The sequence below is a fragment of the Calypte anna genome, chromosome 33 (assembly GCF_003957555.1).
Source record: "Calypte anna isolate BGI_N300 chromosome 33, bCalAnn1_v1.p, whole genome shotgun sequence".
Classification (NCBI taxonomy): Eukaryota; Metazoa; Chordata; class Aves; order Apodiformes; family Trochilidae; genus Calypte; species Calypte anna.
In genome coordinates this window covers 495,566-519,057 of record NC_044275.1, presented here as the reverse complement: position 1 = coordinate 519,057, position 23,492 = coordinate 495,566, and the positions used below count along the sequence as shown (strand labels likewise).

Here is a 23,492-nt window from a genome sequence, read left to right as displayed (position 1 = left end):
GCCTTTTTTATTCAATAAATCTCCTACTTTGGCCATTTTCCTTTCTATGGGAGATGGCTGGAGTTGGGCAGAACCAGAAATAGGGTTTGGGGTTGTTGGGTTTTCCTTTTTTTTTTTTTTTTTTTCCCTCTGGAAAATGGGGCATTTCTGAAGCTTTCAGACAGAGCTGGGGGAAAGGGAGGGAAAAAAAGGAGAATTTAGAAAGGAAAAAAAAAAAAATCCCCGTGTGCTGGAGGTTTGGGGTGGGTTATTTGCAGCTCTCCCATAACTCGAATAAAGGATTTGCCTTTTTTTCCCCTTTATTGGCACTTTTTTTTCCCCTTTTTTCCTTATTTTTTCCTTTTATTTCCCTTATTTTTTTTCCTTATTTTTTCCTTTTTTCCCTTATTTTTCCCTTATTTTTCCCTTTTTTTCTCATATTTTTTCCCTTGTTTTTTTCCTTATTTTTCCTTATTTTTTTCCTTATTTTTTCCTTATTTTTTTTCCTTATTTTTTCCTTATTTTTCCTTATTTTTTTCCTTATTTTTTCCTTATTTTTCCTTATTTTTTTTCCTTATTTTTCCTTTTTTTTCCTTATTTTTCCTTATTTTTTCCTTTTTTTCCCCTTATTTTTCCTTATTTTTTCCTTATGTTTTTTCCTTATTTTTTCCTTTTTTTCCTTAGTTTTTTCCTTATTTTCCCCTTTTTTTTCCTTATTTTTTCCCTATTTTTTCTTCTTTTTTCCTATTTTTCCCTATTTTTTCCTTATTTTTTTCCTTATTTTCCCCTTTTTTTCCTTATTTTTTCCTCTTTTTTCCTTATTTTTTCCTTATTTTCCCCTTATTTTTCCCTATTTTTTCCTTATTTTATTCCTAATTTTTCTCCTCCACGATACGTGTCACATCAAAAGGCTTTTAAATATAAAATTCTGATGGCTTTTTATTTCGGGTGAGCTTTCCCTGGCCTGGAGAAACAACCCCTTGGCTTCGAGCCACGTTAGATGCCCACGAACATGGATTTTCGGGGCGAATTCCCACTTTTTTTGGGCAGAAATCCCAGATTTGGACAATTTACCTTCAATACCTCCACTCCAGGTTAATTCTCTAAACCACACGAGTCACCAACAACCCCGATCCCTCCGGCTGCAACCTGAAAATCCGGATTTAGCCCTAAATTTCCCTTTTTTATTTTGCTTCAGAGGGGGCAGTGGCGATGAAAACAAAGATTAAAAGCTAATTAAAAGGCGAGGAAGTAGAAAAGCAGCCTTTAAAATCATCAGCTGATGTGCAGGAGGTGAGATAGTGAGAAACAACCCGCGGATTTGCAAGATATTCATAATATTTTCCCCCCCATGGACTCGGAAATAAATTTCTTTCTCTTTTTCTTTCCAAGAGGAATTAAAAATAAAGAAATTCAGAATTTCTCCTTCAAAGCCGCAGGGAAAGGGAATCAGAAAAACCCATTTTTGTCTTTAAGGGGAGAAAAATTCAGGTTATTTTTGCTTCTCGGAGCCGGGAAGAGGGAACCGCTCCCACAAGAAATATCCCTATAAAAGCTTTTTTTTCCTTTTTTTTTTCTTCTCGAAGCAATCTGCAAGCTCGGAGCCGGCAATGAGGATGAGAAAGAGGATTTTTCAAGGAGATATTAGTTCATATTTGTCTATTTTCCCTCTGGTTTCCCAAAAAGAAGCCCGAAAAAAATGGGATGCTGGAGGGTGGGGATTTCTTCAGCCTAAGAGGAGGAAACATCCTTTAAAAAAGAGCTTAAAAAGAGCTAATAATAATTATTATTATTATTATTTATATATTATTTTAATATATATTTAATATATTTATATTATTTATTTTATATTTATAATTTTTGTATTATTATTATTATTATTATTATTATTATTATTATTATTATTATTATTATTAAATTAAAAATTATCCCCCCAAAAGCCTTCTCCCATCTTCTTTTCTATCAAATTCCTCCTTCCCTCTTCCTCCATCTTTATTCTGGGTTCCCCTCTCCTAAGAGCTTCCACGTTCTGGGGAACTGGGAGCATCCCGGGGCGCTTTGGGTTCCTCAACCCACTCGCCATGGCGGGGGAGCTGCCCTGCAAAGAGGAGAAATGGTGGAAAAAAGGCGGTTTGGAAAGGAAACCTTGAATTTCGGAACTTGGGGTATGGGCTCCACCTCGGCCCTTTTCCTCCCTTCATATCCATGGACCCTTCCCCAGGAAAATCACTTTAATTTGTTCTCCTTTGATACTATAGAAAAATGAATTCTTATCTCTTCTTTTTTTCCTCTTTTTTCTTCCTTTTTATTTCCTTTTTTTTTTTCCCTTTTCTTTCTTTTTTTCCTTTTTTCTTTTTTTTTATTTCTTCTTTTTTTTTTTCTTTTTTCCTCTTCTTTTCTTTTTTCTTTTTTTCTTTTCCCTTTTTCCTTCTTCTTTTTTCTTTTTCCTTTTTCTTTCTTTCTTTTTTTCCTTTTTTCTTTTTTTCTTTTTCTTTCTTCTTTTTCCTTTTTTCTTTTTTCTTCTTTCTTTTTTCTTTTTTCTTTTTTCTTCTTTCTTTTTTCTTTTTTCTTCTTTCTTTTTCTTTCCTTTTTTCTTTTTTCCTTTTTCTTTCTTTTTTCCTCTTTTGTCTTTCTTCTTTTTTCTTTCTTCTTTCTTCTTTTCCTTTTTTCTTTTTTCTTTTTTCTTCTTTCTTTTTCCTCTTTCTTTTTCCTTTTTCCTTTTTCTTTTTTCTTTCTTCTCTTTTTCCCTTTTCTTTCTTCTTTTCCCTTTTTTCCTCACATCACCCTCTATTCCCCTCTCATTCCCTCCTCCTTCCCCCTATCCTTTCCCCTCTTTTCCTCTTCTTTTCCCTTGGGTTTTTTTTTTAACCCTCCCCCTAATTTCCAACCCAACCCCCCCAGCTCCCCACCCCAACCTTCAGAACCCGAGATTTCCCCTCAAAACTCCCTTCCCCAACCCTTTGCTTCCCAATCTCTCCCCTTTCCCCCTCCACACCGAGCCCCGACCACCCCCCCACACCCCCATCCTCCTCTATCACCTTTACCATAAATCTTTACATTTTTAGCATATAATCGGACATCTGCTACACAACATGAACTACTTCATAAAAATTAAAGACAAAAAAAAACCCCAAACCCAAAACCAGAAGGGTTTTTTTTTGTTGTTCAGCCTTTCCCCCCCCCCCCCTTCCCCGACGGAGTGGACACCCGGCTTTAATTTAAATATCATTTCTTGGGCAGCTTCTTCCATCACCTCTCCGAGCCATGTGGGGTTTGGGATGGGGAGGGATGTTTCTCCTGGGTGATTTGGAATTTCAAGGATTCGGGAATGGATTTCATTAGTTTGATTTTTTTTATTTTTATTTTATTTTATTTTATTTTATTTTATTTTATTTTATTTTATTTTATTTTATTTTACTTTGTTCGACTTCGTTTTACTTTAGCCTTCGCCTTACTCTTCACATCCTTTTCGACTTATTTTATACTTTTATATTTTATAGAAGTAAATATTTATATATATATTTATATTATACTTTTGATACTTTCCTTCCTTCTCTTTTAATTTAATTTCTTTCATTCCAATTCTTTTCATTCCATGCATTTATTCCATTTCCCTTCTCCCCCTCCCTGCCCATTCCATTTGAACCCGTTCCATTTATTTTTATTTATTTATTTTATTTTATTTATTTTTATTTTCTTTATTTTTATTTTCTTTATTTTTAATTTATTTTTATTTTGTTTCTTTTTAGTTTATTTATTTTTATTTATTTTTAATTTATTTCTCTTTATTGTATTTATTTTTATTTTATTTATTTTTTTATTTATTTATTTTAATTTTATTTTTTTTCATTCTTTTTCTTCCCAAAAAAATCACCTCAACCTTTTCCAATTCCACTTCCAACCCCACATAGAAGCCCCGCGGCCCCTCCAACCCCAACCCCGAGCTCTTGGGGACCCTTCCAGGCTCCTTCACCTTGAACTTGGACTTCGACGGCTCCTTAGGACGCCGAAAATCGAGACCTGGGAATGGGTCAGGTTCACCGGGAATTCGCCTTCACCCTTTCCCAGTCTCCTTTCGCACAGAGGGGGGGTCCCCATCACCAGAAATTGGGGGATTTCGGGTTTTTTTCTGGGTTTTTTCCTCTTTTTTTCCCCTCCAGATTATTTTTGCCTTTTTTTTTCCCTTTTTTTTCAGTTTAATTTTACCTTTTCAGCTTCTTTTTCCCTTTTTCCCCCTTTCCCCCCCCCTTTTCCTTTTTTTTTTCCTACTGGAAACAGCTGGAAAGGGATGGATGACCTTCCAACTCATCCCGGGGGGGGGGGAAGGAATATTCCCAAAAAACCCAGCAACCCTGAGGGATGGTTTAGGATTCAGGGCATCACAGGCAGCTGTGGGGGGATCACGAGTGGATACGAGCTCCAGTGGCATGGGGGGCAACAGGGACAAGTGGATGAGGTCCCCTCGGAAGACCCCAATTGAGGGGGGGGGGAATGCAGCCGGAGCTTCCCAACCTTCTCATATGCACTAAATTCCTACAAAAATGTATTTTTTTCCCTCCGCTTTTCCTCTATTTTTATTCTTTGGGATGCTGGAGGTATTTGAGGCCCCTCCCTACCTTAACTCCCCCCCCCCAAGGGTTGAAGCTCCCCCCTTCCATAGTGTGTGCCCCCCTCCATACATCCCACCCTACCAGCCAGCAACCTGCCATGTTTTCTCTTTTCCTCCCCAGTTTTGTGTCAAAGAGGCCTTGGTTTATAATAGAATTCCCCCCAAAAATAATAAATTTAAAATTAAAACCCTCCCAGATCAGCCTGGACCAAAAAAACCCCCCCCAAAACCCCCCCTTTCTTTGTGCCTACCCCGCATCACTGAAGGATTAAGCATCAACCCCCTCCTTCCGTGTGTGCTGAATGAGCAAAAAGCCGAAAATCAAATTATTTCGGAGTCTGGTAGGAAAAATCGGGGGGTTGGGGAGGGGGGGGGAGGGGGAATTTTTGCCTGAATAATAAAAAAAAAAAAATTTAGGAAGGGGGGAAGCACCTGGCAAAAAAAAAAAGAGTCAGCAAGTTCCACACGGGAAAAAGAAAAAGAAAGGGGGGGGGGAGGTGGGTTTTGGGCCTCCCCCTCGAAGTCTGGGGGGGTGGTTGACCGCCGTTTCCCCTTGGAATACCGCGGGGGGGGGGGGTTATTCCTGTGCCCCCCACCCCCCCCTTTATAGCGCTTAGAGCATCCTTCACCATGAAACAAGGGGGGGGGCTCCTTTATGGGAAAATACTGGGGAAGGGGGGACACGCGGAGGGGGGGGGAATGGGGACACGATGGGGTGGGGGGGATACTATCAGAGGGGCGTCGGGCACAAAGAACCTCGCGTGGGGGGCTGCCCCCCTCCCCAAATCCCAATCCCCATCCCCGACGGGGCGGGTGTGGAAGGAGCCGGGTGATGGAGGGGGGGGGGGGAGGGAATAGAGGGGGGGAGAAGAGAAACGACACGACCCCCCCCAGCCAATGATAGTCGTGACAGGGTCACGTGGGCGGGGACACGTCGGGGAGAAAAGGGGGGGTTGGCTGGGGGGGGGGCGTGGCCGCCGTGGATTTCTTAATGGAGCGGCGGCGGCGGGGCGGCCGCGCATGCGCGTAGGGCGCCGATATGTTGGGGGGGTCGCGGGGCGGCGGGGCGCGGCGCGGAGCTTCCCCCGACGGCTGCGGCGGCCGAGGAGGAGGAGGAGGAGGGAGAAGAGGAGGAAGAAGAAGAGGAGAAAGAGGAGGAGGTGAAAGCGGGAGCAGCTCGGCATGACATGACGGCCCCGCTCGGCCTCCCCCCGCGCTGGCCCGACGGGCTGGGTTGCCGTTGTGAGGATCCCCCCCGGGAGAAAAACCGCATGGAAGGGTTGGGACATTGCCGGGAGATGATGTCCCACGCGGGACTCGCTGTCCCCACCGCCCCACCGCCGCCCCCGCCCCAGGGAACCGCGTACGCTGAGCTGGCGGCTGCCGAACCCCCCCGGCAGTGCCCGTCGGGGGCGGCTTCCAGCGCTGCGCTGGGTTACGGGTACCCCTTCGGGGGGGGTTATTACGGCTGCAGGCTGTCCCACTCCCACGGAGTCAATTTGCAGCAGAAACCCTGCGCTTATCACCCCGGGGAGAAATACCCCGAGGCCGGCGGGCCCCTACCCGGCGAGGAGTTGCCGTCGAGGGCCAAAGAATTCGCTTTTTATCCCGGTTTTCCAAGCTCCTACCAAGCTGTTCCTGGCTATTTGGACGTGTCGGTGGTCCCAGGGCTTGGTGGTCACCCCGAACCGAGACACGAGGCTTTGCTTCCCATGGAAGGTTACCAACACTGGGCTCTTTCTAATGGCTGGGATGGGCAAATGTACTGCTCCAAAGAGCAATCCCAGTCTGCACACCTCTGGAAATCACCTTTCCCAGGTAGGATTCTTCGGGGAGGGGGGAAAAAAAAAAAAAAAAGCCTTGCTCCCACCGGAGGGGTGGATGTGAGTGTGTTGCGGCTGAGTGTGCACATATATATATAATTTAAACATACAGCTAGAGCCGTGTGCGCCTGTATCTGTAATTAAAGGGAAAAGGACTGGCTCTGGAATGCCTCCTGTGAAGGGAAATTTGTACCAACATGTATGGGGAAGAAGGTGAAGCAATCATTTCTGCATCAAAATACACGCCGTGAGCTTGCTTGGAAAGTAACTTCGCCGTTTAATGCTTCGCTTTCTTCCCTCCTCCCTCTCGTTGCCTCACCTAAGCGTCTCTCCCTGCCTTTCCCTTCATTTTTTTTCTCCTCCTCTTGGGGAAGACAGCTTCAAAAAGGTGGGGGGAAAATTAAGAAAACCTTCTCTAGTGGTTCAATCGAAGGAGAAGTGGCGGGGGCCGGGACAGTAAATCATATCACAATTACACACAGTTTGTAGGAATAGGTGTCAAGTGACAAATGAATCTGTTTGGAGGGAGGCAGAGAGGGTAGGAGGGGGTCGGGGGGGGAGAGATCTCCGCCAGGTCAGGCAGGGATCCTGCCCGACTGACATCCGGGAAGGCAAAACTCCTCCTTGGAGCATCTTTGAGCCCAGGAAATCCCTCGTTCCCTTCTCCTACTGATCCCGACATCTCCGGCCCCCCCGAGGAGAGCGAGCTGGGGAGGAGGGGGGTGATGGTGGGTGCTGTCTCCCGGGTCCTCACCCCAGCTGCCCCCCCAGGGTCCCAGCGATGGGTGGGGAAGGACAGAGGAGCTGAGGAGGGGTGGAAATAACCATAATAAATGCGGCGAGGAGGGAACCCCACACCTTGGATGGGGAGAAGGAACCGAACCGGTCGCTTTAGTCCTTTAGGGGGGACAAGGGGGGTGGGCACATCGGTTTATTTATTCTCCTTCTTCGGGACAAAGAGGGACGGAGGATTGGGCTTTCCCGGGATATTTTTTTTTTTTTTTGGGGGGGGGGGGGGGTGCGGATTTCACGATGTGTTGTTTGCTGCATGATGAATGTGGTCAGCACCCACAAATCCCCCTCCCCACCCCACCCCCGCCCCCAAAGCTCCCCCAGGGGCTCCCCAATTAACTCCTGTCAGCCATAATTGGGGCCGTGCTGCTTGCTCGCCTCCATCTTCCTGCTCCAGCCAGCCGGGTCACACCTTTGCGGCGAGCAGATTCTTCACCCAGGTCACCCCCCCCCCCCCCCCCCCCCCCCCAGGAAGGAGCTGGAGCTGCTCGAAAGATTGAGGGGAGTTTTTCCCCCCTGTAACGACAACATGGGGGTGAAGATGCTCCCCCCATCCCTGCTGAACCCATTCCCAGTCGCCCCTTTGCAAAGCACAAATGCACAAATCTCAGCTCTCCCTCTCCACACTAGAGGGGGGGCCGCGTTTGTCGTTTGTGTCCTCCCCCCCAGACACACTCTCCCAAAAAAACCCAGGGTTTTTTTTGGGCTGCAAAGGATGCAAGGGATGGGGATGCACTTGTCTCTGCACCGGGGCTCAGTGCGCATCTGCGGTGGATCCCCCGAGAAGATTCGCTGTTGGGGGGAGGAAAAAAAAATGTGTGTGTGTGTGTGTGTGTGTGTGTGTAATAATGCAGGAAAGAGGGAAGAAGCTCTAGATCTTTCCCCCAAATCCTCCCGTTTGGAAGGTGCCTTTGATTTATCCGCGCACACGAGTCTGCGGCTTGACTTGATGCTGCTTGGTGATCGGCACGGCCGGTGTCGCCAAGAAAAACAGGCTTTCCCCACGTGAATTCTGAGTAGGATGTTATTATTACTATTATTATAGCCTTATTCCCCTCGCTGGATGCTATTTCTGCCCGCCTTGTCCTTTCCCCTCCCCTCCAGCCCTTCCCTTTCTCTTCTCTCGCATTCCTTCACTCTTTATCCTCCTTTTTTTCCCCTCTTCCTTTCTTTCCCCGAAATGCAGAAATCCCACCCCAACCCCCGCGTTGCAGCAAACCCTTCCTCTTCCCCTTTGCCTTATGTTTTGTTTGGTTGATGGTTGGGTTTTGCTTCTTTTTTTTTTTTTTTTCTTTTTTTCCTTTTTTTTTTTTTTTTTATCCAGACGTTGTCCCCTTACAACCCGAAGTCAGTAGTTACCGGCGAGGACGTAAAAAACGAGTCCCTTACACCAAAATCCAACTGAAGGAGTTGGAAAAGGAGTACGCGGCCAGCAAATTCATCACCAAAGAGAAGAGGAGGAGGATTTCGGCCACCACCAACTTGTCCGAACGCCAAGTGACAATCTGGTTCCAGAACCGGAGGGTGAAGGAAAAGAAGGTGGTGAGCAAATCCAAGACAGCGCATCTCCACCCCACCTGACAGAGGGTGACTTCGGAGAGGGGGGGGAGCAAAGAAAGAAAGGAAAGCGAGACCTGTCAATATTATCTGGTAGTTTGTATGATAATGTCATCGGGATTCTGCTGATTCCAAGATCGCTATTTAAAAAACAAAACAAAACAAAAAAAATAAAAAAAATTGACATTCAAAATGCATCCCGCCCCCCACCTAAAAAAAAAAAAAAAAAAAAAAAATCACCGACTGCTCTTTGATTTATCCCTCTGACTGTGAAAAGCCCCAGGTTTGCTCGGAGAAATCCCACCGCTAAGGTTCAACCTGTGGTATATTTTTCAAAGGAAATAATAATACATTAATAATAATAATAATAATAATAAGCTAAGAGTGTAGTCACGTTAACAGGAGAAATGAACTCTTGGAATGTCGCCCTGTAACGCTGTATAGGTCCCACATCCCCCCCCCAACCCCCCCACCCCCATCGCTGGGCTTTCATATCTCGGGCCATTTCACCCCATGATGTCTAAATGTCTGGAGAACCCACAGCCAAAGCTCCACCAGCTCCGTGTTGCACCGAAAATCAGAAATAAAGGAAGAAAAAGGGTGGCGAGGGGAACCCAGATGTCATTGAAACCCCCACCACCACCACTGATGGAAGTTTGAAGTGCTGGAGGGACTATTTTGGGGGCGTCCTAACGAGGGTTTTCTCTATCCCTGCCATAAAACTGGGATGTCCTGTTCAACGCTGACAAGATGGAAAATGCACAATATTGTCCTTGGGGTCGTTTCTTTATTTTTTTCCCCCCCCCAACCTCTTTAAACCGCCTGATTCTCGACGGTGTTCTTCAGAGACGTAAAAGCATCTTTTTTAAAAAAAAAAAAAAAATTAAAAAACCAAAAAAAATGTCTTGTATATGTATATAATATCGTGGTGTCCAGATGGTATGTACCGACTGCAGATGACATTTCTTAAAAATAATAAATATCTTTTGTTGTTGTTGTTGGTTTGCCTTGAGGAGAGGCTGTTTGTGCACCTCTTTGTAACCCTGTGCCTCTCCCACCCCTTCCCCAACCACCTCCAACCTCCCCACCACTTAAACACAACCCTAGAGGGAACCTCCCCAGAGAAAAGATGGGATTTAAAATAAATATATATAATAATAGCGGGGAAATCCGTCAAATTTGGGTAGAAACTGGCTGAAAAAGGGGCATGCGAGGGGCAGCTGGAGGGGTTGTTTGGGGGGGTGGAGGAGTTAAAAAAGTAAAATAAATAGAGCCAGCTGAGAGCTTTTTAAATTTATATCTTTTTAAATATAATTATATAAATATATTTATATATTTATATATATAAATATATATTTTATATATAAAAATATATATTTATATATATAAATATATAGAGATATATATCATATATATACTATATATATATTTCTATATATAAATATAGAAATATTTATATAAATAGAAATTAAAATTTCTTTAAATTTAGATCTTATTTACCAAAGTTGAGTTTGATTATTTAATTTTTTTTTTATTTTTTTTTTGGCCCTGATGTTCTCCTCTCCCCGCAATTACCCCGAGGTGAAAACGCGATGACTTCCCTGAGACGCTTTTAATCTCTTCCCATCTCCCTCCCAAAGGATGCGTTTCGCTAAACCTGTTTGACTCCAACCCCGGCCCCAGATCCAAATCTCCCAACCTGCTCTCTCCAAACAGCACCGCGGCCCTCCCGGCTCCGCACCCGCGGAACTTCCACGGCCTCATGCGAGCCGGTGCAGCTATAGAAATAGGAGAGAGGAAATTGTATCCATGGTTCCAATCTACCTTAATAACTGCTCGACTTAATCACCTCGTTAAATGCTCAAAAAGGGGAGGGGGAGAAAACGCTTTTAAAGGGATGGAACCTAAAATAATATTATTGCGGGTTAAATAAGGGGAAGAAGAGAAGGAGGAGAGAGAGCACACAAGCTATATGGGGAAAAAAAAAAAAACCAAAATTAGCAATAGCGTGCACAGAAATGCTCCTAGACACCCTAAGGGGCCAAGCTGGTTTGCAGAAGTGTGTAAATAAATAGAATTTATGCAAGGGTATATGATGGCATGTGTGTATACCCGCTTCTTTTTATGGTCTGGGCGTCGGTGTCTGGATGTGTATAATTATATTTCACGTATTCTGGTGTTACGTGGATGTGTGCGGGGCTTGAGGGTGTGGGGGTAATTTAACTAAATTTAACTAATTTCTCTAAAGCCGGGTGTCAAGGTGCTCTGTCTAGAAGTCTGCCACACAGAACACACAGCGCCTGCAATATATATTAATATATATATGCAAATTTATGCCTATAGGTGCAAACGCAGCCCTCTGAGTTATGGTATAAGGTGATGTCTGTTGTCTACATCTAGGTTTATATATGGATATGTAAATACACGGACGAACAGCTCGATAAAGAGGTCTCCAAGATAGATCTATAGGGTGTGGATGCATAGATATCTCCGCGGGTTCAACGCGGTGGCGGATCCCACCACCAGGCATGCCAAGGACCCCCCATGGGTTTAAAGGCTGCCCCAAATCTGCGGGAAAATGGGGTGCGGGATCCCAGGGATGGGGGGAGTTTGGGGGAGGGGTTTGGTCCTGTCATCCCTCATCCTTTTGGGGGGGCTCCGGAATTCCCTGCCCCTCGGTCTCTGTGTGCCGAGAAACGGTGGAGCTGAGGGCAATTTTGGGGACAATTCCTCGTGTTGGGAAGAAATTTAAAGTTTATTATTTGCGTTTTGACTTTTTATTTTATTTTATTTTAATTTTGGGGAAGATGGTCCGCTAGGAAATCTCGCAGTCCTCCCCCCCCAAGAAACCCCAAGATGGTCGTGGTATTAAATCCTTGGTTCAAAACCTGCTCTAAGCCAGCAGGATGTGTGGTTTGTGTGTTAAAAAAAAAAAACAAAAAACAAAAACTTTTAAAGAAAAAGAAAAAGAAAGAAAGGAAGAAGGAAAGAAAAAGAGAAAGAAAAAAGAAAAAGAGAAAGAAAAAAGAAAAAGAGAAAGAAAAAAGGAAAATATTGCTGTGTGTGCAGAGCCTGCAACGCCTGAGAGCAACTCCAGACAAGCCCAAATCCGACACCCCGACAGCGAGTGTGTTCTTCCCCGTGGCTCTGTTCTTCCTCATTGTGCCTGAATTTCACCAGTTTTGAGGAAAAAAAAAAAAAATTGATGAAAGCGAAGTTATTGAGAGAGTGTTATTGCAGGCAAGGAGGAGAGAGGGAGAAATACATTGAATTTTTTTAGGGATGTGGGGAATTGAGGCCAAGTTCTTCCCGGAGTTTCCAGTTCTGGAAGTTTATCTCGGTTTAGTTCAGTTGGGTCGTGTTGGTGTCTCGGTTTCTCTTTTGAGTGGAAGGAATTAAAAAAAGGGGGAAAAATTCTAAAAATCTACAAATGGGGAAAAAAAAAAAAGAAATCGCAAAACCAGAGGAGAAACAAGAAATTAATTAACTGAGTTTCAGGGCACCGAGGGGCTTTGCTGGTAGATATCGTAGAACCCACCACTCCGGCCTCTCTCTCTCCCACTTTACCCACGATATTTGAAAATATCCTGATTTTTCCTGTGCCTCTCCAGCCCTTCATCCCTTCCAGCAGCCGGGAAGACGCAGGGATGCTGAGGGACTTGAGAAGGGGGATGGAGACCCCAAGGAAAGGGGGGTTCATCCCCACTAAAGTGGAGCTGAGTCTCCCCACCTCCAGTTTGGCTTGGAATGGGGTGATGCGGATGGACAAACCTACAGCTTCCCCTCCGCGCTCACCCGCGGACACTGGGTTCGCGCTTTAAATCCGGAATTTGGTGGGAAAAAAAAAAAAAAAAAAAAAAAAAAGAGTTTTCGGGGTGGGGGGATAAAATTAACACCTTCACTTCAATTTATTTTTTTTTTTCGCCTAAAATCTTCCTGCCGGTCCCAGAAACAGCTGCTTCAGGTTGCTTTTTCTTTTTTCTTTTTTCTTTTTTTCTTTTTTCTTTTTTCTTTTTTCCTTTTCTTTTCTTTTCTTTTCTTTTCTTTTCTTTTCTTTTCTTTCCTTTCCTTTCCTTTCCTTTCCTTTCCTTTCCTTTCCTTTCCTTTCCTTTTCCTTCCTTTCCTTTCCTTTCCTTTCCTTTCCTTTCCTTTCCTTTCCTTTCCTTTTCTTTCCTTTTCTCTCCTTTTCTTTCCTTTTCTTTTTTCCAGAAGGGCAAAATCTCCCCTACAACTCCAAGTCCTTTGGCCATCCTCTTCCACGAGTGTCGGAGGAGCCGCTTGCCTGGAGGAGAAGAAATTTAATTCAAAAATTGCCCTCACAGCTTTGTTATTTCCCCGCTGAAGTTCCGCGGGCGCGGAAGCTGAGATCCCCAGCTAGAAACACAAAAATCAACTCATTTCTAATTTTTTTTTTAATATCTATGTGTGTGTCCACTTATTTCTTCACACTCCCGCGGATTGGGCATCTCTTGCTTCTCTTTTCCTCGTTTTTTTATCCATGGAGGATCCCGGAGCTCCGGGGGTGTCGGGTCAGCAGGCCGTGACGTCACTCCTGTATTACCCTTGACCGTGACGTTGTTTGACCTTGACATCACCAGCTGCGGGGATAATAAGCGAGGGGACCCTCACCCTTGATCTTCTCCTCCCCAGCCAGCCCCGAGCAGCTCCTGCTCCTGTTTACAGATAAACAAGGTGTTATTTGAAGTCTAGACAGACGGGCTAATGGCCAACAATAAAGCCCTGAAAAGGAAGTTGCCCAAGTTTAGCCTTTTCTTTCCTTTGTATCCAGGACTTTGAATAACTTCCCAACCGCAGCCTTTATGGTAAAATCCTGGACAAGGGATTTCCTCGGCTTTTTTTCTTCTTTTTCTTTTTTGTTCCTGCCATTTTCTCTTTTTTTCTCTTTCTTTTTTAAAGTTTTGTTTTATTTTCAATTTCATTTTCCTCTTATAATTCATTTTCCTTTTTTTCTCTTTCTTTCTTTCTTTCTTTCTTTCTTTCTTTCTTTCTTTCTTTCTTTCTTTCTTTCTTTCTTTCTTTCTTTCTTTCTTTCTTTCTTTCTTTCTTTCTTTCTTTCTTTCTTTCTTTCTTTCCTTCCTTCCTTCCTTCCTTCCTTCCTTCCTTCCTTCCTTCCTTCCTTCCTTCTTTCTTTCCTTCTTTCTTCCTTCTTTCCTTCTTTCCTTCTCTTTCTTTCTCTCTTTCTTTTCCTTTCTTTCTTTCTTTCTTCATTTTCCCTCCTTTCTTTTATTTCCCTTTCCTATCCTTTCCTTTTCTTTCCTCTTCTATTTTTCTTTCAGTTTTTTTTTTATCTCGCTCGTATGAGCACCTATAACTTTTTTTTTTTTTTTTTTTTCTCTAAGGCCTTATTTTTTTTTTAAGACAAACTTCCCAATCCGGCGGGGAAATTCTGCTCTCCCAACCCTGTGCTCAGCGCAGAGGTGAGTATAACTTTTGCTGGTTAACTTTCTATTTGTTATGGAAGAGCCTCGCCCTAAAAAATACATATTTATAAATAAATAAATGTGTGGGTTGTTGGGTTTTTTTTATTTTTTATGAGCAGCAAAAGAGAAGATCCTTCTAAAGGCTTTGCCAAGAAATTATTTTATTTTGGGACACCGACAGCCAACACGGTGCTGTGTCCACACATCCCACAGCCTCCTCTGCTTTGCCTATGTGGTTCAGCCCATTCTGGGGAAAAAACCTGGTGCTTTGGGGTATTTAAGGATTAATTCCAGCAAAATGTCTTGTCTCCTGTCGCCTCCACTCCGGGGCCAAGCTGCTGCCTGGCAGGGAGCTCAGCTGGCTCAGCCCCCACTTGGCCCAGCCGTGGCTTTAATAAACTCCCTTTCCTCCCCACCACTTTCTCTTCCTTTACAAGGAACATTAAATAAAGTGAGATCACGCTTTGCAGGCTCTCCAAATGCGATTTGATCGAGACTCGTGAATTCTAGACCATTAACTGGTTTGTTGTTACAGTTGTTGTTGTTGTTGGGGGGGGGGTTTCAGCACTTCGAGGGAATTACAGTACGAGTCGCCAACTTCTCACCCCAAAACAGAGCTGGAGGACGAAAGCAAAACTCCCCTCAAAGTTGGGGGACTGAACCTTTGCCTTACAAAAGCTGCAGGCATCATCTTACATCCACCTAATAGGAGGAGAAGATCCTCTGCTGGCAAAGCTGGAGGAAAAAAAAAAATATAATGATATTCCAGGCATTTAACTATTCCCTACACCGAGCCTGGGACTGCCTTGCTTAAAACTGGAAGCTGCCCCAGATGATTTGTACATGGGATGAGCTGAAGTGTCGTGGACATTTTTATTTCCCACTTTTCCGCGTTAATATTTCTCTCTTTTATTTATTTTTTCCCCTCCCAGCTCCTACGTCTCCCATTTTACTGCCCTCTTATATAGATATCGAAGGTGTCTCTTACTTTTATCCAGCCACAAGGTACCTCCAGACATGGATATTCCACATCAGGAAAAAGGACCCGGGGCAGGTTTCAGTGATATATAGCTACCCCGAAAGAACAGTTCTGTGGGCTTCCCAAAGCCTGTCTATATTTTATTCCCCGTGTCATGTATCTATATATTTATTCTAAATACTTCCTTTCGGAGCCTGGCAGCCAACTTCTTGTTGGAGTCACCGCAACTCCTTACAACTCCCTCCCAATTTGGGGTGAAATTCGGCTGGGTAGAAAAGCTGAGCCATGGCTGGGATCTGTTTTTATAACCTCCAGACCTTTTAATTTTGGCTTTTTTGGCCCCTTTTTATCCCGGCAGAAGGATCCAAAAGGTTGTGGAGTATTTTTGCCCACTCGAGGGTTGAATTTCGTGGTCTTTCCTTGGAGAAAACGGAAAGATAAATGGTTGGCCGGGGTGATTTTTATTGATTTGATTTGATTTGGGATTTCTTGGAGAGACAAGGATGGAAGGGTTGGGGGAGAAAGAGTCGAGCCGAGCGCAGCCCCGCGGAAAGATGAGATGCGGGAGGAAGAGAAGGCGAAATTTTCTTTCTAAAAGAGGGGTTGCAAAAGCAGAGGAAGGGGGGATAAGTTCTTCCCCGAAAAGAAGGGGGAAAGGAAACGGGCAAAGTCAGTCTCAAACTTGGGGTTGTTGTTTTCCCCGTGCAGGGAGTGATGCTCACCCGAGACAGTCATTAGCATAAGATGTCGATCCTATTTCCTACACTAGACAGTGACCTTGAACCGAGACGTTGCAATCCTGCTTTTCCAGCGCCTTTTTCTTTCCTTTTTTTTTTTTTTTTACTGGGCCCCCGTTTTTTTTCCGGGCTCCCATGAGCACGGAGCTTCTCCCGGAGCTTATTCCCCAAAGCTGCTTGTGGAGGTGGGGAAAAAAATAAGAAACCGGTCCTCTGGGAATATTATTTTTAAAATTTAATTTAATCGCCTTTCCACCTGAAAAAAATGGAATTCCTGCAAATGGGGGGAAAATTGGAGATTTTAATTAATTTTCTGGGCTGGGCAAATTATTATTATTTTGGGGAGGGGGAAAGGAACAGCATAGGGGCAGAAAAAGAGGAGTTGCTTAGAGAAATGAGGTAGAAATGAGGGTGTATTTTTGGGAAAGCCGGCTCTCGGGGTGGGTTATCCAGGGAAGAGATTTCCAGTGCCTTAAGCAAAAGGACTCGGCTCAGCCTTTTGTTTTTTAAGCACCGCTCAGCCTGAGCTGAGCATTAGAAATGCCCAAACGCTCAACCTGAACTGGGAAATGGGGTTTGAAGGGGGAAAACACCAACACCAACACCAACAAAATCCCTGGGGAAACGCAGGAGCTTTGCTGAAGGCTCCTTAGGATTTCTTTCCCTCCTTTCCTTGGACCTGCTGCCTCTGGAGGAGCAGAGCTGAGCTGGGAAGCTCTCTTCAAGGCCCCCAAGAGCAGGGAGCTCCTCTCCACGCTGTTCAAGGCTTAATATATTTCTGAGCACGGCTGTAGCATCTCCCAGCTCTTAAAAAAAAAAGAAAAAAAAAAAAAAAAGAGGGAACTGGGGGTGATTTTCTCCCTCTCCCTTGCTGCAGTGCTCATGGCGTAGCTTGTGCTTCACTTTCTCCCCCCTGTTAGCCCTGAAGCTGCTTCCCAAATGTTGTATTTGGGGTAAACGTGGATTTTTATGAATTTTAATTTTTTTCCACCCATTAGAAAAAAAAAAATAAATCAAATTGTATCAAAAGGAAAAGATCCAAACACTCCTCCGGAGCAAAAATATTTTATCCCAGGTCTGGTGGAGAACAAAGGCGAGCAGCAGCCAGGCTGGGGAATTTTGCAAAGGAAAAAAAAAAAAAAAAAAAAAAAAAAAACAAGGAAGAGGAAGGGTTTTCTTTAAAAAAAAAACAGCAAACAAAGCCAGTTCAGATGGCAACCTCCGGGGATCACGTGCTCATTTTTATATAAACTATTCCTCCCCACGCTTTGCCCGGCGTTGGGAGCTCTTCTTGAGCAGCGAGAAGACACTCTGGAGAAATCGAGAGCAGCTTTTTCCGCTTGTACCTGCAGGGAAAAAAAAATTCCTTGGCAAGGTTAAAAAAAAAAAAAAAAAAAAAAAAAAAAAGAAAAAAGAGAAAAAAAAAAAAAAAAAAAAAAAAAAAAGTGGTAAACTTTCATACCCGCAAAATATTTCTAGTTCACCGTATTTCTTCCTTTGCAGGCAAAACGTGTAGGAAGGTACGAAAGTATCTCTGCAAGGTATGTATGGAGATGGATAGATGTTGCAGGGAGAAAAAAGGGATGGGAAATACGGAAAATAGGTTTTCCACCTTCAGGAGCTGTCCATGGAAGGCTAAAAAAACCCTAAAGGATTTTTTTTTTTTTTTTTTTTCCTTAGCACCTGATTTTTCTTGCAGGGCTGGGAGGGGAGGGGAGCTGAAGCCCCAAGGATTCGATGCTTGAGAAAGCTGAAAATATTGGAAAGGCAGCAGCTGGGGAGGTGAGGCTGAACCCTGTGCATAGCTCTGTTCAGCCTCCGCGGAGCGCCTCCGCCCCCGCGCAGCGGTTTTACCTCTACAGGAATATTTACGGTACTTTGCAGAGTCAACCTGGCAAGGGGAGCGCTTGGGAGTTGCTTAAGGCAGGGGAGGAATGCAAAGCAATGCAAAAATCCAGCAAACGGGGGTGGGCATTTCGGTTTCTTTAAAAAAAAAAAAAAAAAGAGAGAGAGAGGGAAAAAAAAAAAACACAGGAAAAAAAAAATCTAACATAAACCACCCTCAAATGGCCTCGCGTGTTCCGGGTTTCCACACAATGCACCTTTCCCGGTGTCTTTTTCTTTTTTCTTTGCCCAACGTGTTTATTTTACACTGCGAGGAGCCGCTAGTGATTGATTTTTCTTTTTTCCCGTCCCTTGTACCCCTTTGCAGCAGCTCTTTTCAGTCTCCCCAGGAGAAGCCGATGGGTGGGAGGACAGGAGAGCTCTGTAGTGGTACGAGGACAGAATATATTGCTAGAAGGTGCCGAGGAAACCAGGTCCGTGGGTGTGTTTTACCTCTGCTTCCAGGGGTGGGGACCACAGAAATATGGTGGTGGTGGTGGGGGAGGATTGTAATTCTTCTTCTTTCCCAGAATGAAGAGGAAAAAAAAGAAATAAAAAAATTAATATTTGAATTTTATACCTGTGTGCGCGCCTTGGTGCAGATGGAATATATACCGGGTAAATTAAGGTTAGATATAGTCGTGTTCTTCTGGCTGCTTTATTCGACACAGATCATAAATAAAAGCGATTGAGAAGCATTTAAAAAAAAAAAAAAATCCTCTGTCCTTAGGAAGAGGCTGCACTTCCCCAGCCCACGACAAAGCCACCTAGTCCTGGAGGAGGGTGGGACAGAAAAATGATAATAATAATAATAATAATAATAAATGGTTTAAAAGGAGTAGAAAAGGTCGCAAACAACCTCCCAACTCTCCCATCCCACCATGCGTAAATATGAGCCTGTTGCGGGCACCATCATTCGTCTCCTTAAAAAGCCCGTAAACTTTATATGACACAATATCTAATAGTAATTTATTGGGGAGATACTGTAAATTCCAACTGTTTTAGTTAATAATGGAGTTAATTAATGAGAAGCGGCCTCCATTTGGCAGCTGCTGGAGGGCCCCGAAGTGCGGCCCGGGGAGGAGCTCGAAGCGGTTTTGGGGGCAAACCCATGGATTTATTTGGGGCGAAATATGTCATTTTAAGTCTCTTCGCCGATCTCTAGCCAGCGCTGGGAGACGTTGCTTTTCCTTTTTATTTTTTTTTCCCTTTTCTCTCTCTCTCTCTCTTTTTTTTTTTAATAAAACGCTTTATGGGATTTATTATTATTATTTTATGATGGAGGGGGTGAAGAAGGCCGAGGAAAGGGGTGGGGGGGGGGTGAGAGAAAAGGCGTAAAAAAGGCGGAACTTGCTGTTGTGTTTTGTCTCGGCTGCCAAGGGAGGGGAGCCCCCCCCCCTCCCCATCCCCTCCTCCCTCCCAGCGCAATTTGGGGCTCACGTGACCCCCCCGGACCAATGGGGCCGAGCCGTCGGTTTAACTATGTTTAATGTCAGATAGCAGTAAAGTAGAAGCTTTCGGTCAGGCCCGCGGAAATGGGCGAGCACAACCTTCTTAATCCCGGCTTTGTGGGACCTCTGGTGAACATCCACACGGGAGACACCTTCTACTTCCCAAATTTCCGTGCCTCTGGAGGGCAACTGCCCGGTTTACCATCCCTCTCTTATCCCCGACGGGAAAACGTCTGTTCCCTGCCTTGGGCATCCTCGGAACCCTGCAACGGGTACCCTCAACCTTACCTGAGCAGCCCCGTCTCCATTAACCCTTCTTTCGGTCGAGCTTGCGAGCTCGCCCGGGTGGAGGAAAGCAAATGTTATTACCGGGAAACCTGCACCGAACCCAGCGGGCTCAAGAGAGAGGAGAGGGGAAGGGACAGTGCTTTGCTGCCCCTCGAATCCAGCCTCCCCAATGGCATGGGGGGCAATTTCAGCAAATATGACTATCCGAGCAGCGAGGCGGTGCCCCACGACCCTCCGTCCTGCCAGTCCTTGGAGTCAGACTCCAGCTCTTCTTTGCTCAATGAAGGGAATAAAGGGACGAGCGGAGAAGCTGGGGGCTTGGTGTCCCCCCTGAATCAAGGCAGCACTTTAGGCAACGGTGGTAAGACCCGGGAAATCATTCTGGAGGGCACGGAAGGGGTTGTCTTGGGGATGGACGGATGGAAATGGTGGGTTTGGAGGAGATGGGGAGGGGGTTGTTTGGAAACTTGCTGGCTCGGGGGTCCGTTCGTGGTGGAATTGCTGGGCTGAGGGATGGGGAGCGGCGTGTCTATGTGTGCTGAGACCACTAGGGGTAGCACCGAAATCCCTAATGTTTTATTAGGTGGTGCTTCTTTTAAAAGAAAAGGCTATAAACATGTAAATATCCCATAAAAAAAAAAAAAAAAAAGGACAGAGGGAGAGTGTTTCAGAGCAGGGCAGTAGCTACGCATCCCTGCGCGGAGCGGAAAGGCTGGCGGAGTATCCAGGAGCTTTTTTGGGGACATCGTAGAGGTGTGTCTGTCCAAGGGAAAGGGCGGGGGGAGAAGGGGGATGCTTTAAAAAACCCAAACCCCACCGCTTTCAAAGTTGGCATGGGGGTGAGGGGGAGTTTTCTCCCTGTCAAAGCATCCTGAGCGGCCGCGGAGCCCCTCCCGAGGGGCTGGTGGGGTGTGTGTGTTTGTCCTCAGGTTTGTCGCTCGTTCCCTGGCTTGTCTTTTGCTCCGTGGCCCGGTTATAACGCTCCTCACCTTTCCCTTCTTCTCCGTCTTGTGCCCGCCCCACGCGTCCCCTTGGCCCTGGGGTATCCCCTAAGCACCCCCAGCCAGGACAAAGGGTGAGCCCGGGGGGACAGCGAGGTGCAGAAAAGGGTGATGGAGGTGTCCCTTTTTTTTTTTTTTTTTTTTTTCCCTTTTTTCTTTTTATTTTTTCCTTCTTTTTCCCCCAAATAAAGGGTTTATGGTTTGATTTGTTGTTTTTTTTTCCTTGTCAAGTGCTCAACTTTCGCTCCCCTCCCTTACCAGGTGCTCCTTGGTACCCGATGCACACACGGTCCCGGAAAAAACGAAAACCCTATTCCAAGCTGCAGCTGGCAGAGCTGGAGGGAGAGTTTATGGTCAATGAATTCATTACTCGCCAAAGAAGGAGGGAGCTCTCAGATCGATTAAACCTGAGTGACCAGCAGGTGAAGATCTGGTTCCAGAACCGGCGTATGAAAAAGAAAAGACTCCTCCTGAGAGAGCAAGCCCTTTCTTTCTTTTAAAGTTTGAAAAGCGTCCGTGTCGGGTATTAAAAAAAAAAAAAAAAAAAAGGAAAAAAAAAAAGAAAAAACAAACCCAAACAAACAAAAAAACCCAACAAAACCCAACCCAAACGCAAACAAACCCACACAGACTGTCTAGCTTTCACCCGAGCTCCCGGGACTGATCACTCTTAATCCCCCCACCCCTCCCTATTCAGAAACCAATGAATAAAGAAATAATATTCATAAATAACCATTTTCCCTTAAAATATGAAGCCCGACAGCGAGGAAAAAAAACAAAAAAAAAATTTAAATAATACATCTTCTCTGCTGGGACCGCGGGGAAACAGAAGGCTTCCAGAGATGCTCGTCGGGCTGAAGGAGTGGTTTTGAGTGCGATTTTATCCTCATTTCCTTTGCCGGCAGCACAGGTAGGGATTTCGTGCACCGCCGGGCACCGTCGGGGCCGTCGGGGGCCGAAGGTCCCACTTCCCCCCTCATCCCATCCCATCCCATCCCATCCCATCTCATCCCATCCATCCCATCCCATCCCATCCCATCCCATCCCATCCCATCCCATCCCATCCATCCATCCCATCCTACCCCCATCCCCGGCCCGGCTTGGTTTGGAGGCGAAACGGGGGCTGAGGGTGGGAGTTGGACCCTCTCCTTTGGTGCCAAGGGGGGTGTAAGGCTGGTTTGGTGTTTAGGGGGAAAGAAGGAGGGGGGAAATGAGCGAAAATAAAGGAATAAGGATGGGAAAATGGATAGGGAAGAAGATAGGGGAGGTTGTCCTACAGGATCGGCCTCGCATCCTTCTGGAAGATGCACCCAGGATGTGCTTTTCTCAGCCTAAAATGAGGGTTTGGGGCTCATCGGTATCTCTGGGCTGAATCAGGAGGTGGAGGAAGAGGCGGGAGACAAAGACCGTGTATATATCCGCTGTATATGGTATATATCTATATAATATATGAGGTCTGTGTATCGCGATATGTCCCTCTAGGCTTCGGTGCAGGCGGTGAGCTTGTTCTCAACGCCAGAATATCACAAGGAGAAAGAAAACGCGCACCCCCCCCCCCCCCCCAAAAAGCGCTCCGAGGGAAAAATAATATGATTTTTCTTCCACAACTGAGCCTTTTCTTTGCTCCCCTTTCTTTTCGCCCCTCTTTGAGTTAATGGCATTTCTCCGCACTACTCCCGGTTTATCTTCTTCATCTTAAAAAAAAGAAAAAGAAAACAAAAGAGAAAAAAAAAAGGGACACATTTGCAGCAGCTCTGCTGACGGAATATGCTGCTTTGCTGTGGTTATTGACGTCAAGTTCGGAAAATAAGGGGAGAAAATCCTTTTTTGTGTTGTTTTTTGGGGGTTTTTTGACCCTCTGGTGCTAACAGCCTGTTGGAGTCTGAGCGAGTCTCATCTCTCCCTCCCTGGGATAACTCGGATGATGCTCTTGGTCGCCTGGGTGTTATTTTCTTCATTTTAAAATAGGAGATTGGGGGGTTTTTAAAAGGAAATCGATCTCATTCCACTCCTTCCCCAGCCTCCCATCAGGTTTAAAACTGCAGATTTCCAGCAAGATGCTTTATTTCCCTCCTTAATATCTTATTCTAGCTGCGAAGAGGCACCCGCTCCCACTTTTAAGGAAATATTTCGTGGGTTTTTGGCCTTTTTTTTTTAACTGGGGGGTTGCTGGTGGGGATTTTTGGGCTCCCTAAAACCACGTCTAGTTTTTTTCCCTTTCCGAGCAATAGAGAGGGGCCTGGTGGGATGCGAAGCGTTTTCTTTGTGCGTGTACTGGGATTTCCTGGAGGGAAAAAAAAAAAAAACCAAACCACCCAAAAATCGTGATTCCTTGTCAGCTCTGTGCTCAAGGCACTTTCAGATGGGGAGGAAGCGAGGAGGGGATGGGGCATATGGGTCAGCATCATGTTGAGGGTGCTGGGAAGCTTTGCTCGCCTGGAAAATCATTAAAAGGAGGGGAAAAAATAGGAATTTTGAATTTAGGGGGAAGGGGGAGAGAGGGGCGGAGGGGCTGCAGCCGCTGCTTTGCCGCGTCGCGCTCTGCTCCATTCGTTTTATATCGGAGGGGGGATTAATTTTATGGGAAAGCAGCGTTTTCTGGGAAGTCTGGATGCTCACCACGTGCTCCCGCTTCCCCGCGTTCACGGTCATGACCAGCAGCAGCGCCGAGGAATGCTTTTATTTACGAGCTGCAAAGGATGGAGCCTTAAAAAAAAAAAAAAAAAAGGAAAAAAAAAAAGAAAATAATCCCTCCCCGGGCTGAAAGGAGCCTTCTCCTGCAGCTTTAATCGTGCAGGACCTTCCTCCCTTCATCCCCATCCTTTCCACGGCTGCTTCTCCTTTTTTTATTTTTAATTTATTTTTTTTTTTAAGAAAAAAAAAAAAAGATAATTTTCAACCCAGGAAAGGTCACAGCCTTATTCCTTTTTTTTTTTTTTTTTTTGACGGGG

At 45.1% G+C, this 23,492-nt stretch overlaps 2 protein-coding genes across 2 annotated transcripts; both read left to right on the top strand.

The window, feature by feature from the left end:
• Positions 1-5,775: 5,775 nt before the first annotated feature.
• HOXC13 (homeobox C13) lies at positions 5,776-8,784 on the top strand. Its single transcript, XM_030468151.1, has 2 exons — positions 5,776-6,406; positions 8,528-8,784. The coding sequence occupies exons 1-2, from the start codon at positions 5,776-5,778 to the stop codon at positions 8,782-8,784; spliced, it is 888 nt and encodes a 295-aa protein (XP_030324011.1).
• A 10,552-nt stretch (positions 8,785-19,336) lies between these two features.
• HOXC12 (homeobox C12) lies at positions 19,337-21,041 on the top strand. The gene is made up of 2 exons (XM_008502899.1): positions 19,337-19,901; positions 20,803-21,041. The coding sequence occupies exons 1-2, from the start codon at positions 19,337-19,339 to the stop codon at positions 21,039-21,041; spliced, it is 804 nt and encodes a 267-aa protein (XP_008501121.1).
• The last annotated feature ends 2,451 nt before the right edge of the window (positions 21,042-23,492 follow it).

Bases quoted from the DNA above. Each gene is read 5' to 3' on its own strand.
- HOXC13 (XM_030468151.1), top strand. From the start codon at position 5,776: ATGACGGCCCCGCTCGGCCTCCCCCCGCGCTGGCCCGACGGGCTGGGT. The intron at 6,407-8,527 runs GTAGGATTCTTC...TTTTTTATCCAG, and splicing joins CTGGAAATCACCTTTCCCAG to ACGTTGTCCCCTTACAACCC.
- HOXC12 (XM_008502899.1), top strand. From the start codon at position 19,337: ATGGGCGAGCACAACCTTCTTAATCCCGGCTTTGTGGGACCTCTGGTG. The intron at 19,902-20,802 runs GTAAGACCCGGG...CTCCCTTACCAG, and splicing joins CAGCACTTTAGGCAACGGTG to GTGCTCCTTGGTACCCGATG.